The following is a 21,487-nucleotide window of genomic DNA, read 5'->3' on the forward strand; positions in this document are numbered from 1 at the left end:
TCAAGTGTTGTCATTAGCATTTGCGGATGGCACAAGCACGATTTCTCAGCTGTCTGAAACAGACACCCCCACCCCTGCAAGGCAGGTAAGAAGGTGTACTCTGCTAACAGTCATTATGAGTCTTCAAATGGGCCATGGAGTTGAGTGACCACAGTGGCCTTTAGTGTGGGAACATTTCCAGGGCAGCGCCCCAGGGAGCACACCTGAGAACGTGAACCAATTCTCTGCTCTTAATCAAGGTCAGCTGCCTGCTCTTCTTGCACCTTGGCCACCCTCATTGGCTCTCACAGGGCAAACTTATTTATTCCAAGCCTGCAGAAGAGGAGGGGTGCATAAGACACCTCCCAACTGTCTCCAGGTACCAGCTTCCAAGCTGCCACCTGATACACTACCATCCCCACAACCAGCTTACAGGTATTATGATTAGAAACTCATTCTTCAATAACACACTTGAAAAGGGCATTGTAACAACCATTTCCGGCTCTTGGAGGTGTAGGCAAATATGTGCAGCCCATCAGTACAGCACTGTACAGTACAGCAGGAAGAAAATCAGCTTGGGACCACCAGACTGGGCTGTAGGTTCCAGCTGTTGCTCCCTAGCAGGAAGTGGCTAAGCTCGCCATCATATCATGGGGTAATGGCACCTGGTACGCTGGACGCACCAGGAGGGGTACGAGTTGCTGGCAGGAAGCTCCAGGTACAAGCCACCGAGAGCTGACCCACCCCTACTGACAGTGCTCCCTGGGCAGGTGCCGCTCTCAGCCCAAGACTGGTTTCACTCCATCAGGTGAACATCCAGAAAACAGGGGCAAAACCCAGCACCACACTGTTCCATACTGTCGTCTGTGTATACACGACTGGCCGTCCAAGCCAGAACTGAAGCTTCTCTTATTTGTTTTTATTTTTTTGCAGAGACGGGGTTTCACCATGTTGCCCAGGCTGGTCTCAAACTCCTGGGCTCAAGTGATCCTCCCGCCTCAGCCAAGTGCTGGGATTGCAGGCGTGAGCCCCGTGCCTGGCCTGAAGCTTCTAAAGTGCAGAACCTGCCTTGCTTTTTATCTCCCTCCAGCCCCTTGAGATGGTGGGTTTCAAAAGAAATTTCTGACAGCAAAAAAACATCCACGCTACTCAAAGCCTGTCATTTTATAGGTCCACGCCGGGGCCTAGGGACTTCCACTTAGGTCCAATTCGATTATCACGTTTCCTTTGTTTTATGAGCTGTTTATCAAATTAACAGAAATTTATAAGTCCCTACCTACTCTGATAGCCGGCTAACTCCAAATCCAGGCTGTACCAGCAGAAAAAGATGTCAGTGAACCCTGTGCCTGACCTGAGGAAACTCTGGACAAGTTACCAGAAAAGGTGATGGAGCCGGGCTTACCCCCTCACTGTTCAGGATGTGGACCAGGAGGCCATTTCCACATCCCAGGTCCACAAAGGACTGCCTGGCAGTTAGTCCCCTCTCGGCCCTTTCTTCTTCCCACAGAATCTAAGTGAAGAGAAACACGTAACAAAGTCAGGTAGTAATTCACTCTACACAAGAATAATTCAGACACAAACTGGTCAAAGAAAACTCTGAGTGAGAGGAAACTGGAAATTATCTACATTAAACATTCTTTCTTTTTTTTTTTGAGATGGAGTCTTGCTCTTGCCACCCAGGCTAGAGTGTAATGACGTGATCTTGGCTCACTGCAACCTCCGCCTCCTGGGTTCAAGCAATTCTCCTGCCTCAGCCTCCCCAGTAGCTGGAACTATGGGCACACGCCACCAAGCCCAACTGATTTTTGTATTTTTAGTAGAGACGGGGTTTCACCATGTTGGCCAGGCTGGTCTCAGACTCCTGACCTCAAGTGATCTGCCCGCCTCAGCCTAGCTTACTCTAAACATTCTTATAGATAAGTAAACCAAGATGATTAAATCAGAGGGCATGTCCAAATGTAGCCAGCTAGCGAGCCAGCTGAGGAAAGGGCTAGAAGGTTCTAGGCCAGGGCTGGAAGACACGTGCTCCTCAGTGCTTCCCTGTGCCAGACGGTGCCTCCACGATGACTGCTGAGTGTGGACATACAGTTCCGCCTGCAGGTCAAGTTTGAACCCAAGGTCAAGTTTCAACCCAAACTTGTTCTAGACACATCGAAAGGACCATATGAAGTCAAACTGTTACATGGGTAACCAACCTTGGCCAGCAGAACTGTGAGCACCGGCTGTTACGGATTCGGAAAATGTCCTTCACTACTGGGAACATCTGCCTGTAGCAACCTCCACCCGCTCCAGAGAAGCTACGGTTGCGCACACCCTTACCAGCAGGTATGCCGCGATAGCCACATCTTCATACACGAACTTCTCAGGATCAGTGACTTCAGGCCACACCTAAAACAGTTTCAAGAGCAAATGTAAATTATTCGGTTTTTCCACCACCATTTCCCAATACTTAAGTATCCCTATAAAGCATAAATCAAACTGGACTAATCGTGCATTAAAATAGAAAATACAAGCTCAAAGGCAGGAATTCACAACTGGTTTCTTACAATAAAAGATTTCCATAAAGAAACAAGGCATGCCAAGAACACTACAATCCACAGCAAGATTTCACAATCAACAGAGTGCACCTAAGGCGCTGAGCTGAGACAGTGGACACAGGAAACGCGCAGCTACACGGTGCTCACCGGCCATGCAGATGAGGGCAATGAACAAGGAAACAAGGGGCAGGAGTGAAACTAGGGCAGGGAAGGCCACGAGCCACAGACTAGGAGACCAGTGCTCCAGCCCCTGGTCCATCAGTGGCTGCTGTCGCCCTACCTGTCAAACAGGAATAAAGCCCATGCCTCAACTAACACACAGGATAATCAAGGTGCTCTGAAAACTGTAAAGCACTAGCTGTGCAAAACTGAGCTCTCATTATTAAAAGTAGTCATGTTCAGAAGGGGCATTAGGCAAAAGAGGAAAAACCAATGGCCAATGTTAAAAGTTGAAATTTGTATTTCCAGTCATAGTGCCTTAGACAATCCAGATGAACCGTCTCACTAGAAACAATTTCAAAAGCTGGAAAAACAAAAAGTGTCTTCTGGATGGTACTAAATAGCTAACAAGATGGCAAAGGGCCACAAGGCCAGGATGCGGGAGGGAGCCCAGCCTCAGTCAGCCAACCCCTGCAACCCACAGGTGCTTCAGCAATAATGAAAGGTCACAGCTTTAAGCCTGCGACTTTTGGGGTGCTTTTGTTACAGAGCAAGAGGTGACTGATTAAAAAAATACATGGAAGCCGGGCACAGTTGCTCATGTCTGTAATGCCAGCACTTTGGGAGGCCAAAGCAGGCGGATCACTTGAGCCCAGGAGTTTGAGACCAGCCTGGGAAACATAGCAAAACTTTGTGTCTACAAAAAATAGAAAAAATTAGTCAGGCATGGTAGCATGCGCCTGTGGTCCCAGCGACCAGGGAAGTTGAGCTGGGAGAATCGCTTGAGCCCGGGAGGTTGAGTCTGTGGTGGGTGCACCACTGCACTCCAGCCTGGGCGACAGAGTGAGATTCTGTCTCAAAAACAAAACACAAACAAACAGAAAACCATGGAAATGACAAATTGTGGTTACTCCTCGGAGGGGGAGGAAGATGGGAACTTGGAAGAATATTAAGTAACTTTGACTCTACCAGCAACGCTTTCTTTCTGCCTTAAGCTGGGCATAAATACACAGATGTTTCTTATTACGCTGTTTTTACGTCTCAGAAAGTTTAATCACATGTTATCATGAAATGTATCTCCTTTTGGGAACTGCTCTATTGTACTTGAACTTTTCATATATTTTCTTAAAATATCTTTAGGTTTATACAAAGAATTATGGTAATTTAGTCATTTTTTTTCAAGGTTCCATTACTTTTCAATTAAATATTTCCCTTTAGGTCTCTTGAAAATAAATAATATACAAGATCAATCCTTTTCCATTATGGATCTATGTTTTTGTTGTGTGCACCCCTAAGTATGTCAAAGTACAGCCTGTAACAGAAAAAAACAATTTTACCTGGCAGAGTTTATTTTATCTCATTTAAATTAAGGGAGAGCGGGGCACGGTGGCTCACGCCTGTAACATTAGCACTTTGGGAGGCCGAAACGGGCGAAATGCCCGAGCTCAGGAGTTCGAGACCAGTCTGGGCAACATGGTGAAGCCTCATCTCTAATAAAAATACAAAACATTAGCCAGGCGTGGTGGCATGTGCCTCTAGTCCCAGCTACTCGAGAGGCTGAGGCAGGAGGATCTCTTGAACCCGAGAGGCGGAGGCTGCAGTGAGCCAAGATGATGCAACTTCACTCTGGCCCTTTTTTTTGGGCAACAGAGCAAGACTCTGTCACCAAAAAAACCCCCAAAAAACAAAAAACCAAAACCATGAAGGGGGAAAAATCACAGATACTCTCCACCAGAATTACCTTAACCATTTCCTTATACTTCTCTTTAAGTTCCTGGTAAGCCTTGCTATACTTCATAATGCAGACGAGGGAAAGGGTGCTTTTAAAGCCACTCTTCTTGTTCTCTACAGACCACTTGGCCAACTTGGCCAGCAACTCTTCTCCAAGCCACGTGGGTTTGGGATACACAATTCCATCTGAATGCCATCTTTCTGGACAGAAAATTAAAACAGATATGAACCTTCAAAAATAAGAGAAATATGAATAAGCACAGATATGTTTAATTCTTATTTTAAAATCAACTATTTACCTAATGAAGAGAACAGAAGCTAAGACATCTATAATTATATTACCAAAAACATAAAAGGAACTAGAACGAGTTACAGAACTTTCATCTAACAGAGAAAAACATGTACAAAGCACAGAGAATCCCCTTTTCTTGCAAACTTTGTTAAGAACATACTTACACACCCGTGAAGCCCCTGAGGCAGCCGAACAAATAAAGGACTCTCGCCTGCTGCTTCATGCACAAGGAGCCAGAGTCTAAGCGTCCGAGGATTTTCCTAACATTTCTTTACGCATTTTCACACGTGCAACTCAAATGAGTACACTGGCTCACTGAATGCTACTTGCCAGACAGTGAAGTGCTCAGCCACAGGCCGCTGTGCATTTTGCTGGCTTATTTTGCCTTTCACATGTCTTCTGCCATCAGAAGGTCACGAGGGCAGGGCTTCTGTCTGCCTAGCTCACTGCTCCGCACCCCGGTCCCAGCAGTGCTGACACACGGCAGGCACTGTTCATGGATGCATTCAATACATGAGTAAAAGCTCACAATCCTTGGGAGGACTGGCGGGACAGTCACGAACCCAGATAACAATACACTGCCCAAGGGCTGCATTTGGGGCAGCATAAGGAAGGGGAGGGCATTAAGTTTGCCGGGCAGATGAGAGAAAGCTACCATAAAAGCGCCATTCAATGGACATTCCTGAGAACAAGCAGACCCAGCCACTGGGTGAGTGGGGAGGAGCCGGAGGGCCTGACAGGAGCGCTGAGGGCGCAGCAGCAGCACAGCCCTGGTACAGGGACAATGGCCAGTGGTCCGTCTGATAGGAGCGCTGAGGGCGCAGCAGCAGCACGGCCCTGGTGCAGGGACAACGGCCAGTGGTCCGTCTGGTGAGCGCTGTGGTGTCCAGGTTTTCTGCCGCCACGGTGCCTCAGAGGGACACAAGTCACTTCCAGAACATTCTCCAGAGAGTGACCCCAGAGTGGGTCTGAACCTTTCCCCTGGCCCAATTCCTTCCTCAGGACTGTGAGGTCTGTCCCGCTCAGTCAGAAGCGTTCCTGCTGGGCCCGACACTAACTTCTGTGGCCCCTGCGCGCTGCAGACAGATTCTGCCCAAGGGGCACTCCTTGCTCTTCCCTGGGCCTCGTGCTCTTCCCCAGGGTCCCCCAGAGGTCCACATGGCCTCCTCCTTCATCCGCCTCTCTTCCATGTCCCTTCTCAGAGGTCTTCCCACATACCTTGGCCACACACTGCCATTTCTAATGAGGGGACACAGTCCTGCTCAGTTGTTTTCCTCCCTTCACCACGTGGTATGGGAGCATATTCTCCGCCGCCCCAGGAGACTCGCTTCCCGCTGGGTGCCCAGCCCCAGCACATGCTGGGCATGTAACAAATGTTGCTGAAAACGCATCGAGCTGCGAGGAAGCACGCACGTCGGCAGTGGAGCCTCTCCTTTGTGTTCAACTCAGAAGGCAACACAGCTGGCCCCTCAAGTGTGACCTGTGCCCACAGACTGCGAGGAACAGTTGCCTGGTGAGGCTACGACTAGAAATGCCACCCTGGGAAGGCAGGGGCAGCAGCCATGTCCTCGGTAGCTCATCAAAGAGCAGTGAAGGTCACTCCAATGCAGCAGGCACATGCCGAGCACCTCCTGCAACCCTGCCCTACGCCAGGTGCCCACTGCACACAAGACAAGCACCACCTTCGGGTTAACGGGCACACAGCTCAGCATCGCCGAGCACAGAGGTGCCTGGCACAGGGAAGCCTGGCTTCTCCTAGTGTCTACTGTCCCTCCCCACTCTCCAACAAGGGCGTGCTGGCAGGAAGGGACCTCAGGGCAGGATCCCCTGACAACTAGGGGCAACCTCTGGATGGTTCTCAAAGGGCTTCATGCTACAGGACCTGAGCGCCCTTTTCAAGCGCAAAGGCTGCAACAGGTCCATGTGAGGCCCAGCCCTGCCACCTCCTCAGAGGCTTAGGAATGATTAAACCCATTTCAAGGTGAGCAGACGGAGGGCCAGGAGGTAGAGCACAAACCCAAGACCACACTGCTAGTGGGAAGCCCACACTCTTCTGGCCACACCCCTCTGCCTTCTAGGAAGCCCCGGGCAAACTCATTCCAGTTACTCAGACGTTATCCCCAAGACTGTTTCAGAAAGTACAGGTTGGATGTCGCACTCAGGAAAATATCAGTTGACGAGTAATGAATGAATTCACCCCTCCTCTGACTTTTTTGTTTTAAAAATACCAAACGATCAAGGCCAGGCGCGGTGGCTCACGCCTGTAATCCCAGCACTTTGGGAGGCCAAGGCGGGTGGATCACGAGGTCAGGAGATCGAGACCATTTCCCGGCTAACACGGTGAAACCCTGTCTCTACTAAAAATATAAAAAATTAGCTGGGCATGGTGGCAGGCGCTTGTAGTCCCAGCTACTCGGTGGGCTGAGGCAGGAGAATGGCGAGAACCCGGGAGGCGGAGGTTGCAGTGAGCCGAGATCACGCCACTGCACTACAGCCTGGGCGGCAGAGAGAGACTCCATCTCAAAACAAAACAAAAAACAGTATGAATTAAATTTCATACTTTCTGTACAGGCCCAAATACCACATGGAATTAAGGGTGCTTATTAAACTGTTGCTTTATAGTAAGTATCACTGAATACTTACTATAGAAGGAAGCATCAACTATTCCCCATTACTAAGTCATAAAAAATAACAAAATAGGCTGGGCATGGTGGCTCATGCCTGTAATCCCAGCACTTTGGGAGGCCAAGGCAGGTGGATCACCTGAGGTCAAGAGTTTGAAACCAGCCTGGCCAACATGGTGAAACCCCCTCTCTACTGAAAATACAAAAATTAGCTGGGTGTGGTGGTGGGTGCCTGTAGTCCCAGCTACTCGGAAGACTGAGGCACAAGAATCACTTGAATGCAGGAGGTAGAGGTTGCAGTGAAACGAGATGGCACCAGTGCACTCCAGCCTGGGCAACAGTGTAAGACTGTCTCAATGATAGTAATAATAATAACAATAAAGGAATTTGAGCGTATTTGACTTCAGAGCTAACACTGAGGGTTGCTGAACATCACAGCCACAGGGAAGGTAGAGATTAGAGACCCCAGCCAGGCTGTGACCACCCAGACTCGAGGCACCAACAGGAAGAGCAACATGGCATGGGCACACGAGCTAGCAACTGCATTCCTACAAACCATAACCACCTCAGAGACAAGGACCTTAAGCTCTCTGGCAACCCAGAATCCTTTGGCTACCTAAAGAAATCCTCAATGGAAACCATAAAACTAGGAGTCCACTATCCAGCTCTTACCATTCTTCTTTGCTATGACTGAGCTGAATTTGATATACGTTGCTCATCTTAACCTTTAACTTCCCCTCATCATCTTCTTCCAAAGGCAAAAACGTTACAGTTCCATTGAGGACATCTGGAAAGAAAAAGAGAAGAAGGACAAATTACAACTGCCTAGCTACCATCTCATGAGAAGCAGTATTAAAAATAGGGATGAGTCAGGCACGATGCTCTCAATGCCCCAGCACTCTATCCACAGTGGCACTCCAGGAGAGGAGCTGTTGCCTTTCATTCACTGCTACAGCCCAGAGCCTAGAATGTGCCAGGCACATGGCAGCCCTTCTCAGCAGGTATCTGTTGAAGGACGCATGAGCCAGGACCTGAGGGAAGAGCCAGCCAACGTGGACTCTGTTGGAACTTGAGAGCTACAATCAGAGAAAACAGGGGACCTCTGCCCTAGATGAACGTCTGCCACAGCCTGACCACGATCTTCGAGTGTGAGCAAGGCACAGAACACTGCTCAGCCATCAGAGGCCAGTTCAGGAAAGTGGACATCAGTCCAGGCCCTCCTAACAACGGCTTTATGTTGTGTGGAGCCCTCGCTGCATGGAGGGACTCCGCAGTCACCTTCCCATTAAAATATAAGCAGAGTGGCATACTCCTTAGCTAAATGTACAGCATTCTGTCAGTTTGTGTGGATACTTAAGGTTTGGTTGTATAAAGTTCTATCTCTAAAATCAATCGTGTTTACCTTTGATATTTAAAAATAATGGCAAACTCTCAGTTTAAGAGGAATATACACTTCACAGGCCAAGTATGCACAACTGCGGTTCACCTTCCATAGCAAATGAAAGAACAAGACCTGCCAAAGGGAAGCAGAGGCTAAAGGGGCTGAGTGGATTCAGATGGAAAGCAAGCAGTGTGGGGCCGAGAAAACTCTGACAACCAGAGTCTACTGCTATGGAATACAGGGTGGCCAGGGAAGTCCTCCCTAATAAGGTGACGTTTGAGCAGAGAGCCGAAGGAGGTCGGGGAGTGTGCCATGGGGCACCTAGGGGAAGAGTGTTCCAGACACAGGAGCAGCAACTGCAGAGGCCCTGGGGCAGGCGTGTGCTCAGGTGCCTGGGGAATGGAGGTGAGCGGTGTGGACAAGGTGACAAGTGGTGGCAGGTGAAATCAAAGGGTAACAGGGCCCACCCAGGTCACACAGCGCCTTGCGGTTCACAGAACTACAGTTTTTACTGTGAATGAGACCAGAGAGAAGAGGACTGACACGATGCATCATTCTTTCCATGAATTACCTCATTTAAAAACTGCAAGAGGACTAGGCATGATGGCCCATGCCTGTTGTCCCAGCACTTTGGAAGGCCAAGGTGGGAGGCTCACTTGAAACCAGGAGTTAGAGACCAGACTAAGAAACATACTAAGACCCTATTTATACAAAAAATAAAGTAAAATAAAACTCACATCTTTATCATCCAGTATTATTTTCCCCATCCTCTGGATCAGGGTTTCTCAGCCTCAGCGTCACTGGCATTTGTGGCTGGATAACTCCTTCTTGTTGGGAGTCGTGCTGTGCGCTGTAGGATGTTTACCAGAAGCCCTGGCCCTACCCACTAGATGCCAGCAGCATCCCCTCCCTCCCTACCCAGTGTGGCAACCCCAAATCTGCTGTCACTGTTGTCACTACACAATGACAAATTTCGATTTTTTGTTTGTTTTTTTTTGTTGTTGTTGTTTTTTTTTTTGAGACGGAGTCTCGCTCTGTTCCCCTGGCTGGAGTGCAGTGGCGCGATCTCGGCTCACTGCAAGCTCCGCCTCCCGGGTTCCTGCCATTCTCCTGCCTCAGCCTCCCAAGTAGCTGGGACTACAGGCGCCCGCCACTGCGCCCGGCTAATTTTTTTGTATTTTTAGTAGAGACGGGGTTTCACCGTGGTCTCGAACTCCTGACCTTGTGATCCGCCCGCCTCGGCCTCCCAAAGTGCTGGGATTACAGGCGTGAGCCACCGCGCCCGGCCTCGATTTTTTAAATGTTTAAATTTTTCACTTTTGTGGGTACATAGCAGATACATATATTTATGGGGTACATGGGATGTTTTGATCCAGGCCTGCAATGTGAACTAATCACATCATGGAGAATAGGGCCTCCATCCCCTCAAACATTTATCCTTTGTGTTATAAACAATCCAATTACACTCTTTTCGTTATTTAAAAATGTACAATCATGGCCGGGCGCAGTGGTTCACGCCTGTAACCCCACTTTGGGAGGCCAAGACGGGCGGATCATGTGACGTGAGGAGTTCAAGACAAGCCTGGCCACAGATTCCTTCCCAGAACCTCCAAATAAGAGCCCAGCCGGCAGGCTGTTTGATTTTGGCCTTGTGAGAGAGACCCGGAGCGGAGAAACCAGCAGAGCCAACAGGGATTCCTGACCTACAGAACTGAAACAATCAATTTTTTGTACTGACCAATAAATTTGCAGTAATTTGTTACAGTGGCAATAGGAAACACGCACTGCTGAATAAAGTTTGAGGTAAGAGTGGCTGAGGCTAACTGTCAAGGTCACGGGCAGTAAAAACAAATGCGAGAGATTTAACAAACGCTGAGGACTAGTAGGTTCCCATTCATCCAGTAATTATGCTCTTTCTCAGTTTCTTGTCTCAGCATAAATAGCTCCCTTTATGTTGGGGAAAAGGCTTTTGGGGTGCCTGTATAATTGGCCATAAAAATATGAGACAATAAGTTGTGGAAAGCCACAAGAGGCCTCTGAGGAGGAAAGCCTTCTGATTGCCACGATGTTCCCATGCTCTGAGCGAGACCTACTGTCTTATCTACAAACGCTGTGTTCAAGGAGAAAGACACTCCTTTGAAGCACTGAAATGCGGCCAGACATGCAGGCTCCTAGTTAACCCCGCTCCCACTAGTTACTCTCCGATAAGTTAAAGATATGCTGTATGAGCACAAAGAAGATTCATTTAAATCGCCACTACTATGACGCACTGCCTCCCTTTCACCGTTTCGCCCTGACCGTCCGCTTCTTAGATCTAAGTGATTGTACTCAATAAATAGTGTGGAGACCAGAACTTTGGGTCTTTTGCAGCCTCCATTTTGCAATTGGCCCCCTGGCCCCCACTCTTTATGCACTCTTAACCTGTCTCGTCTCATTCCTTCGTCGCCACCGGACTTTGGGTACCCTGCAGATGGTGTTGAGGCTGGTCCCCAACACTTTTACACCTACAGCTTTACCTGCTAAACTCCTAGTTATCACGCAATATCCAGTTAGTCCTTCACTGTCTCTTTAAAGCCTTCCAGACACCAACCCAACCAATTATCCCATCTTCTGAACTAAGGACACACATTTCTATGCGCGCACTCAAAAAACTATCAAACACCTAACAAACTCCCTAGGACATCGCAGAACAACTGGCATAACAAGTACCCTTACGACCTTTCCATTGACCTGAAGTTCTGTGAATGCTTTTTTTATCTAATCGTATCCGTCTACTATCAAAACACTCTTACCTTGCACGACTATTTCCCTCCTGGGGGCTGTAAGGGGGCAATGTGGGCTAGTTTTCGGGATGACGGTTCTGAGAACCACGTCGAGCTCACGCTGCGCCTCTGGCTGCGATCCCGCCCCGGAGCAGGTGAGGAAGGCCAGCATCTCCGAATTGCCACGGGCGAGACTTCGGGAGAAATCGTCCCAGAGCGAATCCAGATCTGCGGCGGGGAAGTCGCCCTCGTCTCCTTCAGCATGACCGGGGTGCCCGGAGTCCCTCAGGGCCGCCGAGGCGGCTTCCCTCTGTGCCTCCTCTTGCTGGCACTGGCCCTGGGCCTCCTCAAGTTCGCAACATGCCATGCCCTGCTTGGGTTCTGATCGCAGCCTGGGACCCGTGCCCCCTCCGGGCGAACCCTGGCCGGGAACCGGACCCCGCTCCTTCTGCTCCGAGCCTGCGCTCGTCCCTGGGCCGCGGGCCTCGGCGCAGGGCAGGGCAGCGCTCCAGCGGGCCTCCAGGCGGGCGCCGCAAAGCCGTTTGTTGGCCACCTGCGGCCTCTCCAGCCACACCTCCACCGCAGCCCAGAAGCCCCGTGGGAGCACCGCGCCTGGGTCGCGGATGCCTGCTCGGCCCACCTCCGCCATGGCAGCCGGCCGTTGTAGAGCCCTGGAAGCGGCGCGCCGAGATGACGCAGCCCGGTGGCGCGGCCCGTTGACGTCATGGAGGCGGGGTGCTGGGACCTGAAATGAGAATGGCACGGCTGGCGCTCCTTTCCTGTGGACTGTGGAATGTGTGGATGAGGAATTTGACCTTTGTTTTATTCGCTGTGGATCCATCCAAGGGGCATTGCTGCCTGATAGTAACATGATCTGAGCTGAGTTTTGAGAGAATTCTGGAAGTGGTATAGTTACAGAATCAAACATCAGCCAGTCAGCGGGTCTGGAACGCATTGTTCTCAGTACTGATTATCGATAAAAGTCAGGGAGCCTAAGTTTGTGACCGTTGAAGATGAATCCTCTTATGAAAGCTCACTTTTCTCCACTTGGGTTCTGGTTTGCTCTTAGTGCCAGCGTTACAGTCAGTGCCTTCCTAAATCTGAGCGCAGCCATGGCTGTTTCATAAGAATGATGTAACGTTGTCCTATGAGGGATGAAGGTCATCTGTCACCTACTGTAGCAGGAGAAGCGCAGACAAAACTCCTTAGACACCAGATTAAAGAAGGAAGAGGTTTATTCCGGGAGCGTCGGCGGACTTGCGACTTAAGAGCCTAGCTCCCCCAAAAAGAAATTCTTGGCCTTTTTAAAGGCTTACAACTTTAAGGGGTCCACGTGAAAGGGTCGTGATAAATCAAGCAAGCGTGGGAAACATGACTGGGGGCTACATGCATCAGCTAACAACAGAAAGTTTTGCAGTGCTTTTTCATACAGTGTCTGGAATTTACAGGTAACACAAGTAGTTTAGGTCAGGAGTTGATGTTATTATTTTTTTTAACTCCTAGGGCCAGGTGGTGGTGCCAAGGTTGTCTGGCTATTTATCTTACTTTTTTTGCTTCTTTCTAACTTTTTGCTTTCTTTCCTCCTGTCTTGTGAACTAGGCAAGGTGCGGGGGGAGAGGGCAGCAGGAGTAGTAGTGGTCTCCTTTCTTATCCCCCCTCTTTGAGAATTTCGATAATTAGTGGGAGTTCTCACTTTTATTTTTACTTTCTGAGTCTCTTTGGGAGACAGAGTGATAGTGTTTTATGTAATACACTTACAATGAGGGTTTTAAATTCTCTTATAGCTGGAAACTATTTTCTAAATAAAGACCTAGGATCAAACCTGTGTTAAACCTGTACAGGCACATGTGCCAACTTTGTCATTTCCTAAGCAGGTTACTTCTTTTACTGGGTCTTAAAAGCTTTTTCCCTAGCGAGCAACACAGTATTTCTTAATAATAGAAGTTTTTAAGAGCCAGATGCTTGAACTTGGCATCTGCTTAGGGAAAGAGTTAAAGTTATCTTGAGGCATTAACTCTTTTGCTTCTCAAGGCCATTGGTCTCTCATGGTAGCCTTTTTATGAACATAACATGAAGAAACGTCTAGGCTGCCGGCAATGTTTTCAGCCAGCTGAGCAAATAGGTTTTATTTATTTATTTTTTATTATTATTATTATTTTTTTGCTAAAGGAGGAGGCTCTGGTAACTTCTGGTTTATATGTTTAAAGACTAATTTAAAGACTTGGAATTGTTGCTGGGCTGGACGGGTCTGGGTTTCCTGACTAGTATGTGTACAGTGGGGAGACCTTATATAGGTGTTTCTTGTAGCATGGTTATGGGGGGTAACAACAACAAAACGATGTACAGCATATTTATATCCAGCAAGGACAAAAGAGGTCCTTACCTGGGAAAAAGGTTGAATACAGTGACAGAACAATAGGAAAACAGTATTACAGGAAAACTATTAGTCTTAAGATTTTTAGCTACAGTTACTTGCTCGATGAGTCCTCAAGCTTTGGCCGAGCACAGACTAGTCAGCTGCTGGTGTGTGACTAGAGCTAGGCTTGTTGTTTCCTCAAGCTTCAGCCGTGTGTAGACTGGTCAGCCTCCGGAGTGATCAGAGCAGGGCTGTCGTCCCAGCAGCAGCTTGGTCTCGTCTCAGGATCAGCCAGGTTGGATGATCTGCGTCCTGCTGGCTGGTCTACTTGTCCTAAACTGCCAGTGTTAACTGACTGTGATGGATCTAAGACACAACACCTGCAACTTTAACAGCAGTGGGAGTGAACAAGATTACAGTATAGGGCCCATCCTATATGGGTCCTAGAAAAATTAGATTTTACTCTCTAACTTAAACAGAGTCACTAGATTTAAAGGGGTGTCAGGCTTATAGGCATTTTTATGTATTTAATTATAAACACTTTGAATGGCTATTTCTAAAGTCTGCATTTGCTTTCTTTTTTTTTTTTTTAAGACAGAGTCTCGCTGTGTTGCCCAGGCTGGAATGCAGTGGCTGGATCTCAGCTCACTGCAAGCTCCGCCTTCCAGGTTTACGCCATTCTCCTGCCTCAGCCTCCCGAGTAGCTGGGACTACAGGCGCCCGCCACCCCTCCCGGCTAGTTTTTTGTATTTTTTAGTAGAGACAGGGTTTCACCGGGTTAGCCAGGATGGTCTCGATCTCCTGACCTTGTGATCCACCCGTCTCGGCCTCCCAAAGTGCTGGGATTACAGGCTTGAGCCACCGCGCCCGGCCTGCATTTGCTTTCTTAAGTTTAATTCCTTTAGTTCTTGGAGGTCACCTTTAATTTGACCTATGATTTGGGGGTGGCCGACCGAAAAAAATCTTATAGGGCAAATACCTAGTTTGTTTGGTGGGGGTGCATCTGACTCGGAGGAGGATCATAGGCAAAATCCTGATTTTATCTTAAATGAATTTCCTGGCAATATTTTTTCAGTAGCTGCTCGAGCGTCTAGTTCGTGTGTTCCACATTTTCGTGAACTTTGCTTCCAATAGGCTGTATGTAACTTCCATTTTATTTTTAACAGTCTTGTTAAATCTTGCAGTATTTCTGGTACAAAGGCTGGCCTATTGTCTGACTTTAAAGTTAGAGGCAGTTTAAACCTGGGGATAATGTCTTTTAATAGTACTTTAGTCACTTCTTGTACTTTTTCTGTCCTGGTGGGGAAAACTTTAACTTACCCTGATGTAGCAATAGCCTCCAGCACGGGGCAGTTCTGTGACGTCTGTAAGCAAGTTTTCACAAGGAATGGCTCTTTCTCCTGTTTAAGTTTCTTAGAGGAGGGGTTCTTTTTCTTCCCTCCCTTTGTAACTCTATCTAGTGGCTTAGCCATCAGTGAGAAATTGGAATCCAGATGTGGCAGAATCCTGCTGCTTTTAACTTCTAATGTGACCAGGGCCTCCTGGGAGCCTAATGAGAAGGTGCCTAGTCTGCCCTAGTCTTTACATTCTTTAGCTCCTGCCAGCCTGATCAGATCAGTATTTGGTTCCTCCAAGGTGTAGCAGTCCTTGGCTGATGGCCTCTTTGTCTTGCAGCCTTGGCTGTTTCCTTTATTGCCTTCTGAACACTCACCCTTCTAGTGTCCCTTCTTTTTGCATCTCACACATTATTCTCTCTCTAGCCTTGTCTGGCTCTTGAATCCTTGCCTAACTTGACTTCTTCCACGTCTACATCTGCGTCCACATCCTCTCACATTGCTAATCTCTCTTTTTATAAGAGCTGTTGCTAACAGATTGACTTTTTTTCTGAAGTCTTTAATTTATTTTTCTTTTTCCTTCCTAAGTTCTCCTGTTCCTATGGCCAACAGGCAGGGCCGCGCAATGGCATGGGCATTGCTGTCTGTCTCTCCTGTTTTCTTCTGATTCTCTTTTTTACACTTACTTTTAGCTTTCTTTTTGTTTTGCTCTTCTCTTGACACCGGTCTCTAGCCTCCTCTTTTTTTCTAGATAGCGCTGGGCTGGGGAGAGGGATTTAACCTTTGGCGTTCCTACCTGCCACGCTTGTTGCTTTTGCTCTTTCCTGTTTTGTTCCTTGGTCACAGTTAATATACACCTTGGTGGCCAGTTTTATAGACTGGGTGATATTCATGCCTGCAGCTTCTGCTTGATGTTACCCTGGGCTTTCTTTGCAAATGAAGTATTCACTATATGCTGATTTTATTTTATTTTATTTTATTTTATTTTGAGACAGAGTCTCGCTCTGTTGCCCAGGCTGGAGTGCAGTGGCACAATCTCGGCTCACTGCAAGCTCCACCTCCCAGGTTCATGCCATTCTCCTGCCTCAGCCTCCCGAGTAGCTAGAACTACAGGCACCTGTCACCACGCCCGGCTAATTTTTGTGTGTTTTGTTAGTGGAGACGGGGTTTCACCGTGTTAGCCAGGATGGTCTCAATCTCCTGACCTTGTGAGCTGCCTGCCTCGGCCTCCCAAAATGCTGGGATTATAGCCGTGAGCCACCAGCCTCGGGGTTAAATGGGTTATAAAGCCAGAATGCTTTACAGAGTCTCTTATAAAACTGACTTAGGTTCTTGTCAGCTCCTTGAAGCACTTCTGAAATCTTTTTTATATTAATTGCTTTTTTCTACCAACTCTTAGCCTCTGCAGAAGTGCCTCTTGGTACCGCTGCAAACACCGAGTCTGAGTTGCATTCTCTGGGTCTTTTTTCCCCTTTTTCCTGAGTTTAACAGGCCCTTTATATATACATATAATTCTCCAAGCACTTGGAGGGTTAAACAGGCATACCGACAGTCAGTGTAAATATTTAGTCTTACCTTCACTGAGTTCTAAGGCCCAAATTAAAGCAATGAGCTCAGCTTAACAGCAGTGTCCAGGGTTATCACCACATATCCTGCACGTCTCTGTCCTTGTGGGTTGATGAAGCTGCTCCTGTCCGCATATAGCTCCCAGTCTACCGATGCCCAAGGCTGGTCCCGGAGGTCAGGTCTGCTTGAGTCCAACACCTGTATACAGTCATGCTTGACAGGGCTCTAGCTGCCGGGAGCAAGGTGGTGGGTTCAGTGTGTTTCCAGTTTAGTAGATCAATGGTTGAAAAGGGCTGAGAGATGAAAGTCTGCCACCCCACCCCCCGATGTGGGCTTGGTCACTATAATAGACGGGTCCTCGCGTCTCCCTGAGAGGCATTTGCATAGCTCGAGCAAGACCACATCTGAGAGGGTCCTCTTGTCCACTTGACTATCTTGACTTCCTTACTTGGCCTCTCGAGACTCTGATCCTCCCCTTCGAGGTGAAACCTGGGGCGTATTAGCTCCTGAATCTCATTTCTTGGGGGGCTGTTGGCCTTGGTAAAGGAGGGTAGGCTGGGACATATGGAGAAAGAATTTCTGTTATCTCTAGCGGCTCCTGCAAAACTGGCTTCTCTTGCTGTTTCTAGGACTCCCTTGTTTAACTCTGTGTCTGCTGGTGAAGCTGCTCTTACTTTCACTTTTAGCTTTTTTGCAATAAGCTGTTAAACAGGGCTAAATTTATGCCGATTTTTGTCTATATTATATTTAACCACAAATCAATATAAAGGAATTGATCTAGGTACACTGGCTGTCCTCCAACCCCTGGCACCACCTTAAATACATGGCCAGTTGTTCCCTGTCTATAGTTCCTTCGGTGGGCCATCCAACACCAAAAGAGGGCAATTCTAATTCACACAGAGTTCTTAACCTCTGGGAGGTTAACTTAACTCTGTAATCCTCTGCAAAACCTTTCTTAAGGTTCTGTAACATGCATTTCTTTTTTTTTTTTTTTTTTTTTTGAGATGGAGTCTCGCTCTGTCGCCCAGGCTGGAGTGCAGTGGCCGGATCTCAGCTCACTGCAAGCTCCGCCTCCCAGGTTCACGCCATTCTCCTGCCTCAGCCTCCCGAGTAGCTGGGACTACAGGCGCCCGCCACCTCGCCCGGCTAATTTTTTGTATTTTTTAGTGGAGACGGGGTTTCACTGGGTTAGCCAGGATGGTCTCGATCTCCTGACCTCATGATCCGCCCGTCTCGGCCTCCCAAAGTGCTGGGATTACAGACTTGAGCCACCGCACCCGGCTGTAACATGCATTTTAATAGAGTGAGTTTTGATGATTTGATGACTTTCCTTTTATTTTTCTTCTCGAAAATTTTTTTTTAACTCAGTTTCTAGTGGAGTGGGCTTACTTTGTGTTGGACCTATTTTTCTCTCGAGACAAAACAATGTTCACACTACAAGAAGGAAAGGGTAAAAGGTTACTCACTCGTCTAATTCACACTAAATCAAAATCAAAACTAAAACCAAAGTGTCATTAAAGGCATTCGTCAAGCAATTTAAACCAAGTCAAAACCAGAACCAAAACCAAAGTGCCAATAAAGGCACGCCTGTTTATCAAGCAATTCAAGTCAAGTCAAAAACAAAAACCGAAGTGCCAGTACAGGAATGCCGTGGGTGATCAGGCCATGCTTCCACTCAAATGGAGTGGGCAAGTTCCAGAGACCAGTCTTACCAAGTTTCAGATGTCCAGACTTAGGAAAGTGCCAGTTTCTTCCCGGTGTTCAGCCAGTGTGTTGATCCTCTGCGGGGGCCTGCCATGCACTGCTGTGACGAGGCGTTCCACTGGGGCAAATGCCTACCCGACAGCACTCTCAGGATCTGCATCACTCAAACTGGCCAGAGTCCCCCACAGGGATGCTCTACAGGGCAGGCATAAGCTGCTTAAGGGGCTGCCTTGAATGTCCGTTAATCACCTTGCTTCCCAGTCAGGGAACCAAGAATTGTAGCAGGACTAGCAGCAGACAAAACTCCTCAGACACTGGATTAAAGAAGGAAGAGGTTTATTCAGCCGGGAGCATTGGCAGACTTGTGGCTTAAGAGGCAAGCTCCCTGAAAAAGAAATTCTTGGCCTTTTTAAAGGCAACTTTAAGGGGTTCACGTGAAAGGGTTGTGATAAATCAAGCAAGCGTGGGAAACGTGACTGGGGGCTACATGCATCAGCTAACAGAACAGAGAGTTTTGCAATGCTTTTTCATACAGTGTCTGGAATTTACAGATAACACAAATAGTTTAGGTCAGGGTTTGATGTTATTATTTTTTTAACTCCTAGGGCTGGGTGGTGGTGCCAAGGTTGTCTGGCTATTTATCTTACTTTTGTTTCTTTCTAACTTACTGCTTTCTCTCTTTCCTCCTGTCTTGTGAACTAGGCAAGGTGTGAGGGGAGGAGGGCAGCAAGAGTAGTAGAGGTCTCCTTCCTTACTACGTGTCCCCAGGAGGAACAAAGAAGGTTGGATACTGCCAATTTAGTCCAACATCATCAGCAGCTGGTCTGCAGAATCTCTAGCGAAATCCAAAAACCTCTAATATTCTTAATTATTTTTGTACATTAATCCCTCCATTGGGATTTTGCCATTCCCTAAAGGATCTCTGTTGGAGTCAGATAAGTGAAAAAATAATTCAAATCATGTGTTTTATTAGAGAGAAAAGCACAGACCAAATGTCGGTAGAATTAAGTAAAAGGCAAATGAGATATATCCTTGCAGACACACCTGCTCACCCTAGCCTATTCAGTGTTTGATCACATACAGTAATGGATTTTTATGCTGTCTTAGTTTTCCAGGGCAGTTTGGTGGCTTAAAACAACACTCATTTTTTCTCTCATAGTTCTAAAGGCTCTGAGAATCCATTCATCTCTCCTAGTTTGCGGTGGTTGCCAGCACTCATTGGCATTCCTTGACCTATGCCTCCAGCGCTTCAATCTCTGCCTCCGTGGTTACGTGGTGTTCTTGTTTCTCCGAATCTCTTTTCTTCTTCTAATAAGGGCAACGTTCATATTGGATTAGGGCCAACCCTAATCCAGTAGGACCTCATAGTGAATGATTGCTGAATGAAACAGTGACGGAGATGAGGGAGTGTGTCAGGAGAATGGTGCAGATGGCAGAACTATCTCAACTGTTTCCCTGTGGGGAAGCAGGCCCTAGCCAGAGGCTGCTGGGTATAGGGAGCAGGGAGAAAGCTGGAGATACCCAGGCTTAGGCCAAGGACCCACTGCCTGGTGCTGGAAATGGTGTCTACATAGCACTGTCCTATAGGACTTTCTGTAATAATGGCAATGTTCTATGTCTGCACTGTCCAATAAAGTAGTTACTTTTGGCTACTGACCCGCACTTGAGTGCAGCTAGTGCAACTAGGCAACTGATTAAATTAGATTTATGGGAAATTGAATTTATTTAACTGATAGCCACATGAGGCTAGGGGCTACTGTTGAACAATACAGCACTAGAGACATTCACATGGGACCGCTAAAGCCTCTCCATTCTGAGTCGTCAGTGTGTAAGTGCTGGAAGCTGACTGGAACTCGAGAAGCAGCAGTGAAGGCTCTAGCTGGAAGGCCCTGGCTGCTCTGAGCGCCCTAAGTGGCAGCTCTGGTGTGCTGATCAGAATGACGGCTCCAGTCGCTTCACAGCAGCCCCCATTACCTTCCAGGGCCTCAGCCAGAAACTCACCTGATGCCAAGACCTTAATAGCATAGAAACCCTTTAAATTGAATATGTTGAGTTTGTAATTAAAAAAAATTCAGGCCAGGCAGGGTGGCTCACACCTGTAATCCCAGCACTTTGGGAGGCCGAGGTGGGTGGATCACGAGGTCAGGAGATCAAGACTCTCCTGGCTAACACGGTGAAACGCCGTCTGTACTAAAAATACAAAAAATTAGCCAGGCGTGGTGGTGGATGCCTGTCATCTCAGCTACTCGGGAGGCTGAGGCAGGAGAATGGTGTGAACCCAGGAGGCGGAACTTGCCGTGAGCCAAGATGGCACCACTGCACTCCAGTCTGGGCAACAGAGCAAGACTCCATCTCGAAAAACAAAAAATTTCATTGGCTTATGCTGGTAACATTTGCCGTAGGGACAGCCATTTGTATGTGCATCTTTTACAAAACCGCATTTATGTTCCACAACTCTTTCCCCACACCATTCTCAGCTGCCTACCACTTAATGTGGTATGACTAGGGGAAGTGAGGTGGCTGCTGGGTGGTGGTGACCATGGCTGAGCTGTGACGGGTCATTCTTGGTGTCGAATCATCACAACCCATTCCCTTCCCAAGGACCTGGTGACTTCTTCCAGCCACTCTTTTGGGAATGTGGAACCAGCCAGGGAGGTGGTGGTGGGAAAGACAGAAGGGATAAAGGCAGACAAATGACCAGAGGGTGGGAGGCAACTTTAGTTTTAACCATGCGTGCAAATAACCACAATGGCCAATGACAGTCAATAGCACCAAGGTCTAAAACTGAGCAGGGAATGGGTGTGCTGAAGGGAGCAGAGTGGGACAGAAGTCAAGATGAACAAGAGAGGGGGTGGGTGGGGCCCTATGGCAGTTCTCCCATGGGTCGTTGTCCACTGAGTTACTGATGACACTCATCCTACCCCTGCTGTTCACACTAGGGGTCCATGTGCAGCTCCTGGCCGTTTCACCCAGAAATAGCTAACAAACATGTATAAAGAAAGGCAAATTCCCCTATTTTTTTCCCCAAAGTTGCTCCCTTGGTGCCAGTCCCAGTGGCTTCT

The 21,487-nt window shown here is 48.0% G+C and overlaps 1 protein-coding gene across 2 annotated transcripts in view; it reads right to left on the reverse strand.

Annotated features, from left to right (window-relative positions):
* TRMT44 (tRNA methyltransferase 44 homolog) overlaps window positions 1-12,154 on the reverse strand; it is a 33,135-nt gene extending 20,981 nt beyond the window's left edge. The window contains exons 1-5 of one of the 2 annotated variants that reach the window (XM_025385940.1): window positions 11,496-12,154; window positions 7,995-8,109; window positions 4,417-4,636; window positions 2,299-2,367; window positions 1,382-1,489 (exon numbers count right to left, since the gene is read on the reverse strand). In XM_025385940.1, coding sequence (XP_025241725.1) covers window positions 1,382-1,489; window positions 2,299-2,367; window positions 4,417-4,636; window positions 7,995-8,109; window positions 11,496-12,114 — 1,131 coding nt within the window. In that variant the 5' untranslated portion in view covers window positions 12,115-12,154. The remainder of the gene's footprint in view (window positions 1-1,381; window positions 1,490-2,298; window positions 2,368-4,416; window positions 4,637-7,994; window positions 8,110-11,495) is intronic. The other variant, XM_025385941.1, reaches the window with a different exon arrangement.
* Between the last annotated feature and the right edge of the window lie 9,333 nt (window positions 12,155-21,487).

The sequence above is a fragment of the Theropithecus gelada genome, chromosome 5 (assembly GCF_003255815.1).
Source record: "Theropithecus gelada isolate Dixy chromosome 5, Tgel_1.0, whole genome shotgun sequence".
Classification (NCBI taxonomy): Eukaryota; Metazoa; Chordata; class Mammalia; order Primates; family Cercopithecidae; genus Theropithecus; species Theropithecus gelada.